The sequence below is a fragment of the Podarcis bocagei genome (genome assembly GCF_964188305.1).
Source record: "Podarcis bocagei genome assembly, chromosome: 5".
Classification (NCBI taxonomy): Eukaryota; Metazoa; Chordata; class Lepidosauria; order Squamata; family Lacertidae; genus Podarcis; species Podarcis bocagei.
The window spans coordinates 85084962-85101175 of NC_138129.1; the positions used below are offsets into that span (position 1 = coordinate 85084962).

Genomic DNA, 16214 nt, shown 5'->3' on the forward strand with positions numbered 1-16214 from the left:
TGTTGGAGGGTATGAAAGGTCCCTTCACTTCAGGAAGCAAGAAGTCTGCCATTATATTTATTTAGTACAGTCATACCTTGGTTTTCAAACAGCTTAGTTCTCAAACGTTTTGGCTCCCGAACGCCGCAAACCAAGTAGTGACTGTTCCGGTTTGCAAACATTCTTTGGAAGCAGAATGTCTGACGGGGCTTCCACGGCTTCTGATTGGCTTTCTGCAGCCAATCAGAAGCCGTGCTTTGGTTTCCAAACATTTTGGAAGTTGAACAGACTTCCGGAACAGATCCTGCTTGACTTCCAAGGTATGACTGTACTAGGGGCTGCAGCCTCTGCTCATGAAGCCCACCCACCCGTTTTCTAATTGTCTTTCCCCCCAGACCCCTCAATCTGGCTCTCAGAACTCTTCCCAGCCGACACTCCTTTATGATCCTCACTTTATACCTCAAAAATTACTGCCTAGTTGGGATTTGTCCTCAAATCCTATGATGGTCTTGATAATCTGGAAGAAGGTAGAGGGCTGTTTGTGCATGCTCCCACAGACATGCAAATTAGCCTACTGTAAAATGAATTAAAAATTAATTAAAATTAAAAATTAATTTTGTTGCTTCATCTGGTTTTGACTTTGGGCCTGCCCACCTCCAGGTTATTTCCTCCAAATGCTACCTTTTACAATCCATTATTTTTGCAGCAGAAGCCTGATGAACTTTGCCGCGTGGCAACAAGTCAATGATTAATTCAATGGAACTAGACAAGGTGAAAGACCTTTCCAAGGACAGCCACCAGACCTATTTGCTAAAAAGTCCAAACTGGTCAGATGTTTTGACAACTGCCTGGAATACGGACATGAACGGTCTGAGTTACGTTGTTCTGCTCCTCCTGTGGAGATGCTGTATTTTCCAGCAGTGTAAGTTATTCAAGTCAAAATAAGAATTCTTTCAGGCAGCAGAGGGATGGGATATTGGCTTTGGAGTAGGTCCTCCCCCCAAGAGGTAATGTAGAAATTTTGTACATAATTAATAAATTAATAGCCACCCTTCCAAGAGAAATATAAAACTAAAACATGTCTGGTGGAAATGTTGGGATTTGCTACATCCCTTACCAGTTTAAAGTTTCTTTAAGATTTATGTTGCATCTCGTATCTACTGGCCAATGAATGCTTGTTTGTTGCTTAATGATGCTTAATCAACTTCTAATTTCAGTAGAATAAAGGCTGTGAATGCACTGGCATATGTTTTTATTCTTCCTTCACTAGGCTTAGACATGTTCAGATTTACCCATTAATTTCTCTCACCCTTTCCTAACTAAAGACTTCTGCTCGGTTGATTACTGTGGTGTTATTTTGTTTGGTGTTTTGAACATGTTGGATGGCATCAGAACCTGGCATAGACAGAGGTTTAGTGTGAGGTTCTTGGTTTTTTACCATTCTGTTCAAATCCAAAGTGACGGTGCAGTGGCAAGCACTGTGGAAGAGCCAGGATGACAGCAAACTCTTTGAGCTAAGGGGCGTAGGTCAGAAATTGTGCTGACTCAGAAGAAATCGCCTTGTGTGGACATGTATCAGTATCAGCTGAAGGAGCAGGTTCCATCAGTGTTTCTGCTTTGCAGCATTCCTCTATCCATTAAGTAAGGGGGTGAGGGGGAGAGAGTTCATTTTAGCTATGATAAACCACATCCATTTTTTAAATCTTCCACTTGAAATCAGTTCTACCCCCCAGAGAGACATGCATATTTTTATTTTTTAAAAAAGAGTAACTAAAAACAATAGAATACAAACAGTATAACAGAAACTGCTTATAAAATTAGTGGCAAAAATATATATTTTAAAAATGTTATGTACTGAAGTTCTCACCCTGGGCCAGCAGGGGGATACTGTAGATAGTTATGCAAATAAGGGATCGAAAGTGACATTCAGTGATTGGATAGTTTTAGAAAATTGTTACAGTTACAGGGGGATACTGTAGATAGTTTTCACTCAGGTCCACATATGCAAATAAGGGATTGAAAGTGACGTTCAGTGATTGGATAGTTACGGAAAGTGGTTACTGTTGTGTTGTAGTGGAGCTCTATATAAGCAGGCTGGCTGAACCCTTCAGTTCAGTTCTGTTCTGGCCTGTGAATAAACAAGAGCTGTTTGAAGAATTGCTGTGTCGTCTGATGTGTTCACCCACAACTTAACAAAAAACATCAGTGAGCCACTCTCAGATAATACTTTGATGAGTAAATGAGATGGACAGCTAACCTCCTTTCAGAAATGAACCTCAGCATCTGAGTGCTGCTACATAGAAGGCCTGTGTAGAATAAGGTTACCAGACGTCCCTGTTTCCTGGGGACAGTCCCCAGATTTACAAATCAGCCCCCTGACAAAACCCATCTATTTAGTAGGAAGTTGAAAAGTGTCCCCGGATTCATTGAAAAAAAAATCTGGTAACTTCAGTGTAGAAGTCCCAGTTCTTCTTGTCTCGCTGGGTGGAGAGACATCCAATGAGGTCTACCTTGTTGCTCCCGCCATAATCCTGAAATACATTTGAAGAAGGTCTTGTAGCCAAGTGGCCAAAAGACCTTTCTATGGCAAAGCTAGTTTTCTGAAACCCCAGCATAGTGGGCTTATTGGATTTTGGAGTATGCAGAAGATCCCAGATCCACTGTGCATGCCTGCAGAGGACCACAGCATTCATTTCCCCCTGTGCCATATATTGTTTTGAGAGGAAACAAATACTACTACTACTTTATTATTTAAACCCTGCCCATCTGGCTGGGTTTTCCCAGCCACTCTGGGTGGCTCACAACAGAATATGAAAAAATACGATAAAACATCAAACATTAAAAAATTCCCTAAACAGGACTGCCTTCAGATGCCTTCTAAAAGTCAGATAGTTGTTTATTTCCTTGACATCTGATGGGAGGGCATTCCACAGGGCAGGCGCCACTACCGTTACTTCTCACAGTGAGGGAACTGCCAGAAGGCCCTTGGCGCTGAACGATGGGGATGGAGACGCTCCTTCAGGTATACAGGAACGAGGTCGTTTAGGGCTGGAAAGGTCAGCACTAACACTTTGAATTGTGCTCGGAAACGTACGGGGGCCAATGTAGGTCTTTCAGAATCGGTATTATATGGTCTCGGTGGCCACTCCCAGTCACCAGTCTAGCTGCCACATTCTGGATTAGTTGCAGTTTCCAAGTCACGTTCAAAGGTAGCCCCACATAGAGCGCATTGCAGTAGTCCAAGCGGGAGATAACCAGAGCATGCACCACTCTGGCGAGGTAGTCTGGAAACAAAGAGCTCTTCCGTCCCTACTTCTGAGGATGGGTCGCCTGAGTGTCCTTTTTTTGTTTTTTGAATGATTACAAATTTTGTGAACTCAGCCACCTGATTTGCAGCACATCCGAGGCAGATTTTAGGGGGGGAGGGGCGAGACCAGTTCGGTCACATTGGGCACAGAGCCTCAGGGGATGCCACAACTATTATTTAGAATGGGGGGCCCCTCTGAATTTTAGCATCGCACAAGGCACAGCTGAAATTTGAGACCCCAAGTTCTGCTGCTGAACTTACTAAGCAGCTGTGCTTCTTGTGGAAGATATTCATTGACATGCTGCACTCATAATTTTTTTAAAAAATAAATAAATAAATGATGTGCTGGTTGTCCTCCATTTAAAACTTTAGTAATTGATAAGACCAGGTTGCTGAATGAAATGCTTGAACCAAATGGACAAGAGACTTCTGCACTATGAGCCAAGTTGTTGTTGGATCACTGTTTGTTCCCTTGTATATATAAAAGTAGCTATAGGGGACGCGGGTGGCGCTGTGGGTAAAACCTCAGCGCCTAGGGCTTGCTGATCGCATGGTCGGCGGTTCGAATCCCCGTGGCGGGGTGAGCTCCCGTCGTTCGGTCCCAACTCCTGCCCACCTAGCAGTTCGAAAGCACCCTTAAGTGCAAGTAGATAAATAGGTACCGCTTTATAGCGGGAAGGTAAACGGCGTTTCCGTGTGCTGCTCTGGTGCCGGTCGCCGGAGCAGCTTCGTCACGCTGGCCACGTGACCCGGAAGTGTCTGCGGACAGCGCTGGCTCCCGGCCTCTAGAGTGAGATGAGCGCACAACCCTAGAGTCTGTCAAGACTGGCCCGTACGGGCAGGGGTACCTTTACCTTTTATAGGTGGCTTTGGAGTATGATATCCCTACTTCCCTTTTCCTTTCCACCAGAAATACAGTCATACCTCGGGTTGAATACACTTCGCATTGAGCGCGTTCGAGTTGCACTCCGCGGCAACCCAGAAGTAACGGAGCGTGTTACTTCCGGGTTTCGCCGCTTGCGCAGACGCTCAAAATGACGTCACGTGCATGTGCAGAAGCGGCAGAATGCGATGCTCGTGTGTGCAGACGTGCCGTCACTAGTTACGTTTACCTCTAGATGTGAACGGGGCTCCGGAACGGATCCCGTTTGTATCTAGAGGTACCACTGTAGCAGATTTAGCTCTTGATGAAAAGCACATCTTTCTCAACACGACAGAATGTGAGTTGGATATTATATTGTTTTTTGGATGAATGAGTAGATGAGAGGTATAAATGTTTCAACCTCCTGATAAATGACAGAGCGTACCAATTCAGAACTGAATACTTTACTACTGGCATTACTGCAGAATTAATCTGAGTTCCTCCAGCAAGTCCACAGCTTGCTACCTTCTTTTTCACATTCCATTTCTTTCTCTTTCAGTTGCAGTATTTCCGGGACAAGTTCCTTACGAACACCTAGTGGACCCCTTGACTGATTCTGGTAAGCTGGAGAACAGCACCAATGCAAACGTCTGTTAGGGCCCTAATCTTTTCAGCGTAGAATCTGCATTGTTGTTTGTCACCAGGGTTAAGGAAGTGAAGTGATATTGTAATGTGTATGGGTTGCTCGTGCGTAAGTTGCCGCCTCTCCAGGCTTTGTTGCCTTGCTAAACCTTTCAGTCTGGGCAGCCCTTCACTTCGTGGCTGCCTCAGTCGCTAGCAGAATCCGTCAGTGGGCGTTTCTTAAATTTTTTCCAACATAAAAGTTGTTTGACGCCAAGTCTCCTCCTACTCTCCCTGCGCGGAAGTCTTCTGCACAGGGAGGGCATGGGTAGCAGAGGACTCGTGCTCTCCCCGCTGGTGTCCGGTGAAGAGTCCTGGAGCCCTCTCGCCGATTCCCCCATCTGCCCCCCTTTATCCCTGGTGTTGCGCTGATTTGCTTCCCCATCTGCGGAGCTGCCTCTCTCCCTGCTGGGCCCTTCTCCAGCATCATTTGAGAGCCTTCCCTCCGCCTCTAGCTCCGATGTCAGTTCCCTGACAGATATGTACCTAGAAAATGTCTCCTATGGCCCCAAGCTCAAGACATCACAAGCAGTGCTCTCACCAATTTTTTCATTTACTGTACAGTGGTACCTCGGGTTAAGTACGTAATTCGTTCTGGAGGTCTGTTCTTAACCTGAAATTGTTCTTAACCTGAAGCACCACTTTAGCTAATGGGGTCTCCTGCTGCCACTGCGCCGCGCTGCACGATTTCTGTTCTCATCCTGAAGTAAGGTTCTTAACCCGAAGTAATATTTCTGGGTTAGCAGAGTCTGTAACCTGAAGCGTATGTAACCTGAAGCATATGTAACCTGAGGTACCACTGTATTTGGAGCTGCCACACTGACGTGCTGTCAGGCGTCAGGAAATCCGATCCCTCACGGTAGACTTCCAGGAATAGATAGACAAGGAAAGCTCTTACCAATGTCTTTTATTCAACCATAGCTGTCAACTTTCAGATTTTAAAATAAGGGATCAGCAGCCTCAAAAATAAGGGATTAGCAGCCTCACCTGTCTCAGGGACAGTCTACGGGATATCTAACAATCTGGGATAGCAGCGGGAAGCAGCGGGAAACGGCGCTGGAATAAGGGAATTTCCTGCAAAAAAAGGGAAGCTTGACAGCTATGCATTCAATATTCACAGAGAGAGGCTTAGAAATTCAGCCTCTTGGAGAAATAGTGCTGCTCTGAGTGAAACCCCACCCCCTCCGTCTCTCCCATTATACATCATCCCTACGGTGGCTGATCTGTGCCTTCTGCCTCTGAACTCTCTGCTCTCCTACTTTCAATGCCTGCCGGGTTCTGGGGGGGGGGGTCTGGCATGCTTTCTAATGACACTGAGTCTGTCAGCTGTCTCTCCCCTGGTGCTGCTTCTTCCTGCTCCTCTCCCATTATTTCCTAGCTTTCCCCCTCTTCAGCCTCTGAGATGTGACCTCCCGCAAACCACTGCTGTAAATCTATCCAGTCTTCCTCTTCTCTGGAAGGTTCAGGAGGAGGGGGAAGAGGTCTTCACCATTCCTCCTCCGATGTCCAGTCCCTGACATGTGCACATCAAATGTTAACATATTTGCTTACTTAGAAAAGAGCAGGGCTAAATAAATATGAAGAGCCAGAGTTAAGCACCAGTGGTATTCTATGCTCCTCTTTGCAAAAGCAAATCATAATCAAGTATCCTAATTGTGATTTCAGTTCTCTGAATGATGGTCCGAAACATAGCATCATTCACAGCCAGCCAGTGTGGTGTAGTGGTTAAGAGCAGTAGACTTGTAATCTGGGGAACCTGGTTCGTATCTCTGCTCCTCCACATGCAGCTGCTGGGTGACCTTGGGCTAGTCACACTTCTCTGAAGTCTCTCAGCCCCACTCACCTCACAGAGTGTTTCTTGTGGGGGAGGAAGGGAAAGGAGATTGTTAGCCGCTTTGAGACGCCTTTGGGTAGTGATAAAACGGGATATCAAATCCAAACTCCTCCTCCTCCTCCTCTTCTTCTTCTTCACACACAGGAAGGACATAGCAGGCTGGGGGGAAGCCCTTAGTTTGCAGAATTATATATTTTTTAAAACACTTCAGGAAATAAAATCCAAAAATAGCTTTAACAAGTACTGGGCATGTTCAGTGACCATGGAATGCATGCTCAGTGTTGGGGAATGGGAAATGGAAAACCAGATAGGAGGGGGCATGGACTGGAGTATCCTGAGTAGGAGCATCAGGATGAAGGTTCCACTTGTAGTAATACTACGACCTTAATTTGTCTAAATGGATGCTTAGGGCAAAACAGTGGGGCAGGACAGTTCTTCCAGACAGTACAAAATATCTCTTTGGAGCTGTTCTAGAAAATTATGTGTTGGAAGAAACACACCTCCAATGAAAATGTTTATTGATGATAAAAATGGCAATGGTGATGTGCCTTTTACAAGTCATGTATCTTCACAGGCACTGAGCATTCTTTTTTTTAATAAATATTTATTGAATTTTCACAAATTATAAAAACACACATATCACACAATACAAACATACACACACAAAACCAAACAAACATGTATAATTTCAAATCCTCTTTTTTCTTAAACCTTGCTTCACCGACTTCCCCATACCTCCCCTTTCTGCATTCCAATTTCCAAATTTGTTTCAGCAAATCCTCCCCCTTAATTTTATCCAATTGTTTCCTTTTGTTTTCTTTTACTCAATCTTTTTCAGTTGTAATCTCTTACTTTCTATAACCACAACATTTTAACACTCATTAATTTTACAATATTTCTTAAGATAAATTTTAAATTTCTTCCAATCTTCTTCCACCGTCTCTTTCCCCTGGTCTCGGATTCTGCCAGTCATTTCAGCCAGTCCCATGTAGTCTATCATCTTCATCTGCCATTCTTTCAGAGTGGGTAGATCTTGTGTCTTCCAATACTTTGCGATGAGTATTCTTGCTGCTGTTGTAGCGTACATAAAAAAAGTTCTATCTTTCTTTAACACCAATTGGCCGACAATGCCCAAGAGGAAGGCCTCTGGTTTCTTAGGAAAAGTACATTTAAGTACCTTTTTCATTTCATTATATATCATTTCCCAGAAAGCCTTAATCTTTGGGCACGTCCGGCACCCAGCATTCTTTTTCTTTTTTTAATAGAAGAAAGTGTACTGTTTTCCCCAAAATAGCTTTAGGATGTGACTATTAATAATGTGAACATTAATTTGTCACCGATCATTTAAATGTTTGGTGGTGGTAGGTACTTCTTTTTTAAAAAATGTTTTTATTTTATTTTGACAAAGTAATAAACATAAATAAATAAGAATAAAAAATGTGCATCCCACCACCGAGACCATTCCAGAGTAACTATCCAACCTCCCAAAATTTCAACACCTCTTGCGATGGTTTGACCCCTTTCCGTTTTAACAGTACTGATTCTACAAACACCCTCCATATCTCCTCAGAATCATTTCTCTTGCATGGCACCGGACGTTCGGTCTTTATCAGATAATTTCTAGGAACAATCTATCGTTATTGTTGCACACCACCCCATCTCCAGGGTTCGGTCTCCTCAGAATGAGGGACAGCAGAGACTGTGGTGTCTTTATGATATATGGTTTATTTATACAGACATACAACCTGAGTCTACGATGGAAGGGTTCACAGTAGTAACACCTCAAGAGGGTTTTGCTTCTCCCATAGCCTTGGATTTCAATTGAAATCAGGCATGGTTCTGTCTCCCAACTGCCAAGCCTGCAGCCTGCTGGCTTCTAGCTTCTAGCTCATATAACTCAATCCTGCACTCTGGCATTTATCTTTCTAACTCCTTTCTTTGCTACCTTAATACCATACTTAGAAGGCCATCACCTCACCAAGAATCTAGCCTGGCTGTTCCAGGAATTGAATCCATGCTGGATCCAGGCATTAGAAGGGGGCTAAGGCATACAGCCTACCCCCACCCAAACTATTCTTGTTATGTACTGAAGTTCTCACTCTGGGCCAGCAGGGGGGATAGTGTAGATAGTTTTCACTCAGGTCCACATATGCAAATAAGGGATTGAAAGTGACGTTCAGTGATTGGATAGTTACGGAAAGTGGTTACTGTTGCGTTGTAGTGGAGCTCTATATAAGCAGGCTGGCTGAACCCTTCAGTTCAGTTCTGTTCTGGCCTGTGAATAAACAAGAGCTGTTTGAAGAATCACTGTGTCGTCTGATATGTTCACCCACAACTGAACAATTCTTATCATCTTTCATAGCACCAATGAGTGTGAGAGAAAGGGAGTCAACATTCATCAGGCAAATTGTAAAGAAAGTACAGATCACAGTACCAATCTGAATCCTCCACATAGCTCCAATTATTTTTTTCATTAAAAAGAAGCAGCAGGAGACCTATTGACAGATCTCCTCTAATGCCTTAGATGCTAAGACTAAACCTGGGATCTTTCAACGCATGTGCCCTACCACTGACCAATAGCCTTTCTCCAGAGACATGTGCCAACAAAAAAGAGTATTGTGGCACCTTGTGGATTCATAACAAGATAGATGTTTGGGGGGAGATGCATGGCGGCAGGTAAGATGCTAACTGATGATGTATCTACTCTAGAACCCAATCAAAGAGTTTATAGGAAGAAGCCTTACGTCATTTTGTTTCATTTTAAATTAAGATGAATTCCCCATTCTGTTTGCTTTGCCTTTCTAGGTGTACAGTGTATTAGTATCTGCAGTCTGGCATTTACCATAGTGTCATCTGCTATAACAACTTCTTCAATATTTTCGTTGTAGAGTCCCCAATAAATTGTGGTCCTCCGCCTAATGTTGAAAATGCAATGACCCTGGCCCCCCAAAGACGAGAATTTGTACATGGTTCAGATGTTGTTTATCAGTGCTACAGAATCTATGAAATGGAAGGCACTCCACGTGCAATATGTTTACATGGTCAATGGGTTGGCGTGCCAAGATGCCTTCGTAAGTATAATAATAATAATAATAAATTTTATTTATATCCCGCCCTCCCCAGCCAAAGCTGGGCTCAGGGCGGCTAACAACAATCAAAATAGTTCAACATTCTAAAACATTCATTATAAAATTAATTAAATCAAATTAAAATCAAATTAATGGCAACCATCAAGCAAATTTTTGTGCAGATTGCCAGAGGAGGGGGTCAGGCTGCGCCCTGACAAAAGGCCTGGTGGAACAGCTCTGTCTTGCAGGCCCTGCGGAAGGATGCCAGGTCCTGCAGGGCCCTAGTCTCTTGTGACAGAGCGTTCCACCAGATTGGAGCCGCGGCCGAGAAGGCCCTGGCTCTAGTTGAGGCCAGCCTAACCTCTCTGAGGCCTGGGATCTTTAGGGTGTTTTTATTTGCAGACCGTAAATTTCTCTGTGGGACATACCAGGAGATATAAAATTGAACATCGTTCATTCTTGTTCTATTAACAAGCCTAGACTCATTATAATGGATTGGGCAGTGTGGCAGAAATACACGGCATCCTCTGGCTAGCCCTTCCAATGTCAGACGCAGAGGGAAAGAGTGGACCTCTCTTCTGCAATGTGTGGATGTAACCTAAAAGCTACAGTAAGTGGCAGATAGTACATTTTAACTTGATGCCACTGTTCAAGTGAGTTCTGCATTGCACTCAAAGCTATTCCTACCCAGCCCAGTTTAAAAAGAATTCATCTATATACATGATTACCGTATTTTTTGCTCTATAAGACGCACCTTTTCCCTCCTAAAAAGTAAGGGGAAATGTGTGTGCGTCTTATGGAGCGAATGCATGCTGCACAGCTATCCCAGAAGCCAGAATAGTGAGAGGGATCGCTGCTCTCCCTCTCATTGTTCTAGCTTCTGGCTTAGCCCCTCAGTTGCTCCCCCCACTTCCCGGAAAAGCCCCCAAGAGCCGTGTTCCCCTTAAAGAGCCGTGCGGAGCATGTGTGCAGCTCTTTGAAGCTTTTCCCCGAGGAGGGAGAAGGGCAGCCCGTGACTGACAGGCTGCCCTTCTCCCTCCTCGGGGAAAAGCCTGCGAGCGGCACACACACACGTTCCACGCGGCTCGTGAAAGGGAGCCCTGAGCAGAGCCTGGGATGTATACAGGCTCTGCTCAGCTCTCCCTTTAAATAATTTTTTTTCTTGCATTCTCCCTCAAAAAACTAGGTGTGTCTTATGGTCAGGTGCGTCTTATGGGGTGAAAAATGCGGTATTTTTTTTTCTTTCTGTGCTTTTCTTCAGAAACCTGTCGAGCAGATGATGCTGACATGGAACGTAACAATATCCAACTGAGGATGATGACGAAATCCACATCCATGAGAGCGTCTGACTACTGGATGCTGTTTGAGTGCAAACCAGGATTTCGAAAGGATCCATCATCACCACCTTTTATGAAACAATGTGTAGTTGGGCCATGGGTATATCCAAGATGTATCTAAATCAGTAAGTCTTTCCATGGCAGCAGAGAAATCATACCACACGTATTTTAATATCAGTACTATCACCACAGCAACTAGCAGCAACATTGCTGTTTCTTTTTTCTTTTTAATTAATTTGTATTAGTTTTCCAGTTTTTAACAAATCAATGCAAATTATTTAAATTTAATACATTTTTTTAAAAAAAATAATTACGGTAGGTTTCCGGCTCCTGTTACAAACATATGTCCATTTGCTTCCTGATGATGGCACTTCATTCGTCTTCTTTAATCACCTTCTCATCTTTTTAATTGTTTTAATCTATTTTCATAGCTGGCCTTCTTGTTTCCTTACAATCAGCAGCTTTGTTGTTTCCCAAACACGTAAGAGTCCATTTCACGTGTGTAATCCATCCATCACTCTGTTCCCAGACCTGGTGTTTAAGAGACAGTTTATTGCCATCGTCCTTTGTCCATTCACATTCCACTCCTTTGAAAACATTCCTTCCGTTGTTCAAGGATTTGCTGGGCTATAAATAACTCCCCAACAAGATGCCTGCTCCGCCATTAAAACTCTGGGGATTATTTTCTTCAGTCCGCAGTTAAAAAGCAAAGTCACACAAATAAACTCCTGCCAGTTATAATTAGCAGTCCTTCATCTCTTCAGCTTACTCTCTCTTCCACTCATGGTCCAGCCCAAATATAGTTTGAATTTAGTCCATTCAGCCTTGGTCGAAAGGGGAGGGTATAGAAAAACATTGTAAAATCCTTAGTTCATCATAAATCAGTAACTCCCCTCTCTTCCTCAGTGTCAAACAAAATGATTGCGCATGATTCATTCATTTTGCAGGGGAAGTCAAGAAAGAAAAAGACCATTTGGGAACCCTATATGGTTTCCATTATAACCGTTTCATTGCCACTGCTATTACTAATAGTATTTCTAGTGCTTGATTAGATGGCCATCTGCGATCCCAAGCTATCCTGCATTTATTTACATTTCTTTTGTTTGCTACTTATGCTGAGTGTTTTAAATTATTGTGGCGATTCCTGAATGCACGTGATGAGGGGTAGCACAGAAATAATATAAATAAATAAAATAAAAATATTGACCGGGCCAGATGCTGGCTATATGGAAAGTCTCGGGCAGGGGTCACCAACCGGTTTGGACCGGTGGACACATTTCGAACATTGAGGGAGTGCTGCGGGCGCTAGTCACAAAATGGCTGCTATGGGGGGGGGGCATGACGTAACACAAAATAAGAGAGAGTAGTCTGGACAAGACTAGAAAAAGTTTAACCCGCTTTTTATACAGCTGTTGATAGAACAAAATTCCCATTTCCCCAATACCGATTCTAAATGAAAGCCAGGCTGCCATCCCATATGCGCTTACCCTGCATTAAAACCCATAAAACAGGAAGAATACAGTGGTACCTCGGGTAAGTACTTAATTCTTTCTGGAGGTCCGTTCTTAACCTGAAACTGTTCTTAACCTGAAGCACCACTTTAGCTAATGGGGCCTCCTGCTGCTGCTGCGACGCCAGAGCACGATTTCTGTTCTCATCCTGAAGCAAAGTTCTTAATCCGAGGAATTATTTCTGGGTTAGCGGAGTCTGTAACCTGAAGCGTATGTAACCTAAGGTACCACTGTATTACTTTTGACTGGAAATGTATAACTAGAACTATCAGCTTCAGTGAACAGTAGAGCAACCAAGATGGACTAAAATGGATGACATTAAACTCCATGTCACTTTGTAACTTTTTGATGACTCTCATTGACAGTCGGATGAGACCTCAACGTCCTGGAAAACATCAGAGCATCAACATAATGAAGATGATGATGAAGAAACAATGGTGTCTTGGCAAATGTGGAATCATAACATTATTGAAAATGGAATGTGCTGGAATGTTTTCCAAGTGACCTGAGTAAAGAAGTGCTGGAAAAGCAGGAGTCCTAGTTGTGCTTTTCTCCCAGATAAACATAGTCTAGGTCTTAATGTGGGTTAAGCAATGTAAGTAATGAAACAAAAATAAATTATGGGGAATTCCACTCTGCTACTCTTAGTTCCTTTCAATTAGCTGAAGCGTACCTGTTCTTGGCCCACAGCGATGACTGGGTAACTCTGATTTTTATTCATAAGTGCTAAGTGTGCTAGGAAATTCAGAAATTAGGATATGCCATGGAGCTTAGAAATTCTGCCTCATGATTTGATGAGCTGGAGGCCAAATCTTCATTTAGCATCCGAAATGACAACCTGTGATCGCTTTGTCAATGCAAGTATAATGCTATACTTATGCAATCTTAAATATATATATATATATATATAAGTGTGATATTACATTGCTTTGTTGCTTTATTTTCTTCAAATTTTATGAAGACAATAATGCTCCTTAAATGAAGCATTGCACACCAATAAATTGATTGATTTGCTTCAATTACAATTTTGAGTCTGTGGTCTTTTATCACTGATTATTTATTTTTACTTTGTAAAATTTCTATGCTGCTTGACTGTAATGATAAACAAATCTCAAAGCGGCTTACGAAAAGAATAAAACAGTGAGCTTATCAGTAAAAATAGTTAAAACAGCTGTTTAAAACATTAAAAAACCAATTAAAACCAATGATAAGTTAAATACAGATTAAAACAATGTCAACATTCTACACATCTGGGCAGCCTTTTTGAAACAAGGATGTTTATTATTATTATTATTATTATTATTATTATTATTATTATTATTAAATTTATTTATTTGATTTTTAAAATCAAAATTTTACAGAGATATATCAAACATAAATCATGAAAACAAAATTCCAAGGAATCTCCTGCATCCTCCCCTGTGTGGGTTCTATTATTAATCAGTTCCTCCCACATCTTTTATGATAATCCAAACCCTTTACTTCTTCCATTATGTCCAGAACCAACTTTAAACTACAAGTGCTATTCCGATCCTACTAACTATTTTAACTGTTGACAGTGATCTTTAAGGTAAGTTATAAATTTTCCCCATTCCTTATTAAAATTTTGGTCTTCCTGATTTCTGACTCTTCCAGTTATTTTTAGCCATTTCAGCATTAACTTTTTCTGCCATTCTTCTCTGGTAGGAACTTTATCTTCTTTCCATATCTCGGCCAGTAAGATCCACGCAGCCGAAACAAGGATGTTCCTGTTGGCAAACGCTCCTGGGGGAGGGGGACGGCAGACCCCCAGTACTCCGAGTATCTCCCAGTAGGCACGTCTCTGAAATGGCATGTCCCTTCACTCCAGAGTGCTCTGCGACACTTCTCATATGAAAAGTGCACACAAGTCTTCTGGTATCACACAGCAAGAAGATAGAAACATCCATAGATCTAAACTATGTTTATTCACAATATATACAGAGAATCCATAATCATGTCTATGCCCTCCAAACTCTGGCAGAAAACAGAAAGCATACAGCAAAAGTTAAAGTACAGTCCAATACAGTGGTACCTCGGGTTAAGTACTTAATTCGTTCCGGAGGTCCGTTCTTAACCTGAAACTGTTCTTAACCTGAAGCACCACTTTAGCTAATGGGGCCTCCTGCTGCCGCTGCGCCTCCGGAGCATGATTTCTGTTCTCATCCTGAAGCAAAGTTCTTAACCCTAGGTAATATTTCTGGGTTAGCAGAGTCTGTAACCTAAAGTGTATGTAACCCGAGGTACCACTGTATCCGTTCTGGTACCACGGGATCCGTTCTGGAGCCCTGTTCGCAACCTGAGAGGAACGCAACCCGTGTCTGCATGTCTGTGCACACATAGGTCATGATTCACCACTTCTGTGTATGCGCGTGATGCCATTTTGCGCGTCTGTGCACGCACGAGTGGCGAAACCCGGATGTAACCCTTTCCGGTACTTCCGGGTCACCGCGGGATGCAACCTGAGAAGACGTAACCTGAACCGAACGTAACAAGAGGTATGACTGTAACACTCTCAGACAAAAGAGGCAAGACAGTCTTCCATTCCCACACTCTTCTCAGACATCTCATGTGATTTATACTAACACTAGCCAGCATCAGCTACCTAAAATGCTAACAGTTCTTAAGGTAAAGGTAAAGGTACCCCTGACCATTAGGTCCAGTCATGACCAACTCTGGGGTTGCGGCGCTCATCTCGCTTTATTGGCCGAGGGAGCCAGTGTACAGCTTCCGGGTCATGTGGCCAGCATGACTAAGCCGCTTCTGGCGAACCAGAGCAGCACACGGAAATGGCGTTTACCTTCCCGCCGGAGCGGTACCTATTTATCTACTTGCACTTTGAAGTGCTTTCAAATTGCTAGGTTGGCAGGAAGAGGGACCGAGCAACGGGAGCTCACCCCATCACGGGGATTCGAACCGCCGACCTTCTGATTGGCAAGTCCTAGGCTCTGTGGTTTAACCCACAGGGCACCAAAAAAAGAACAGTGAAGGTGCCCGTCTGAGGTCCATAGGAAGAGACTTCCAAAGTATGACTGATGCCACACTCTAAGACTGAGCATTATTCCTCGTCCCACTGGATTCCTCATGAGCAAATGTGAATCCCAATTAGGTCCCCAATTGCAGCAGAAAGCATTTCCCCACCAAGAACTGGGTGTGCAGTAGATTCAGTGGCTGTTCCTCCTCAGCTGCCTGTTTCGGCCTTGGGGTAGCTGGACTTGCAATATTGTCATCGGGGCCTTTCCTACCAGGTGCGGCCAGGCAGGCACCTCAGGCGGTAGAACTAGCCTCTTCTCCCGCCACTCGCTTCCACAGCTGCTGCCTCCTTGCCCGCTGTCACCTGCTCTATGGGGCGCTGGCTGCTACCACATTCACCTCTGTGCACAGAAACCCCCTTTACTGTTGCCACTAAAATTTTAAAAAGGTAAAGGGCCCCTGGATGGTTAAGTCCCATCAAAGGTGACTATGGGGTTGCAGCGCTCATCTCGCTTTCAGGCCGAGGGAGCCGGCATTTGTCTACAGGCAGCTTTCTGGGTCATGTGGCCAGCATAACTAAACCGCTACTGGTGCAATGGGACACCATGACAGAAGCCAGAGTGCACAGAAACGCTGTTTACCTT

The 16214-nt window shown here is 43.6% G+C and overlaps 1 protein-coding gene across 1 annotated transcript; it reads left to right on the plus strand.

The window, feature by feature from the left end:
• The first annotated feature begins 764 nt into the window (after positions 1-764).
• LOC308587109 (complement factor H-related protein 5-like) lies at positions 765-13598 on the plus strand. Its single transcript, XM_081194539.1, has 5 exons — positions 765-901; positions 4708-4767; positions 9552-9734; positions 10993-11193; positions 12945-13598. Exons 1-4 carry the CDS (start codon positions 841-843, stop codon positions 11187-11189), a joined length of 501 nt encoding a protein of 166 aa, XP_081050665.1. The 5' UTR covers positions 765-840; the 3' UTR covers positions 11190-11193; positions 12945-13598.
• The last annotated feature ends 2616 nt before the right edge of the window (positions 13599-16214 follow it).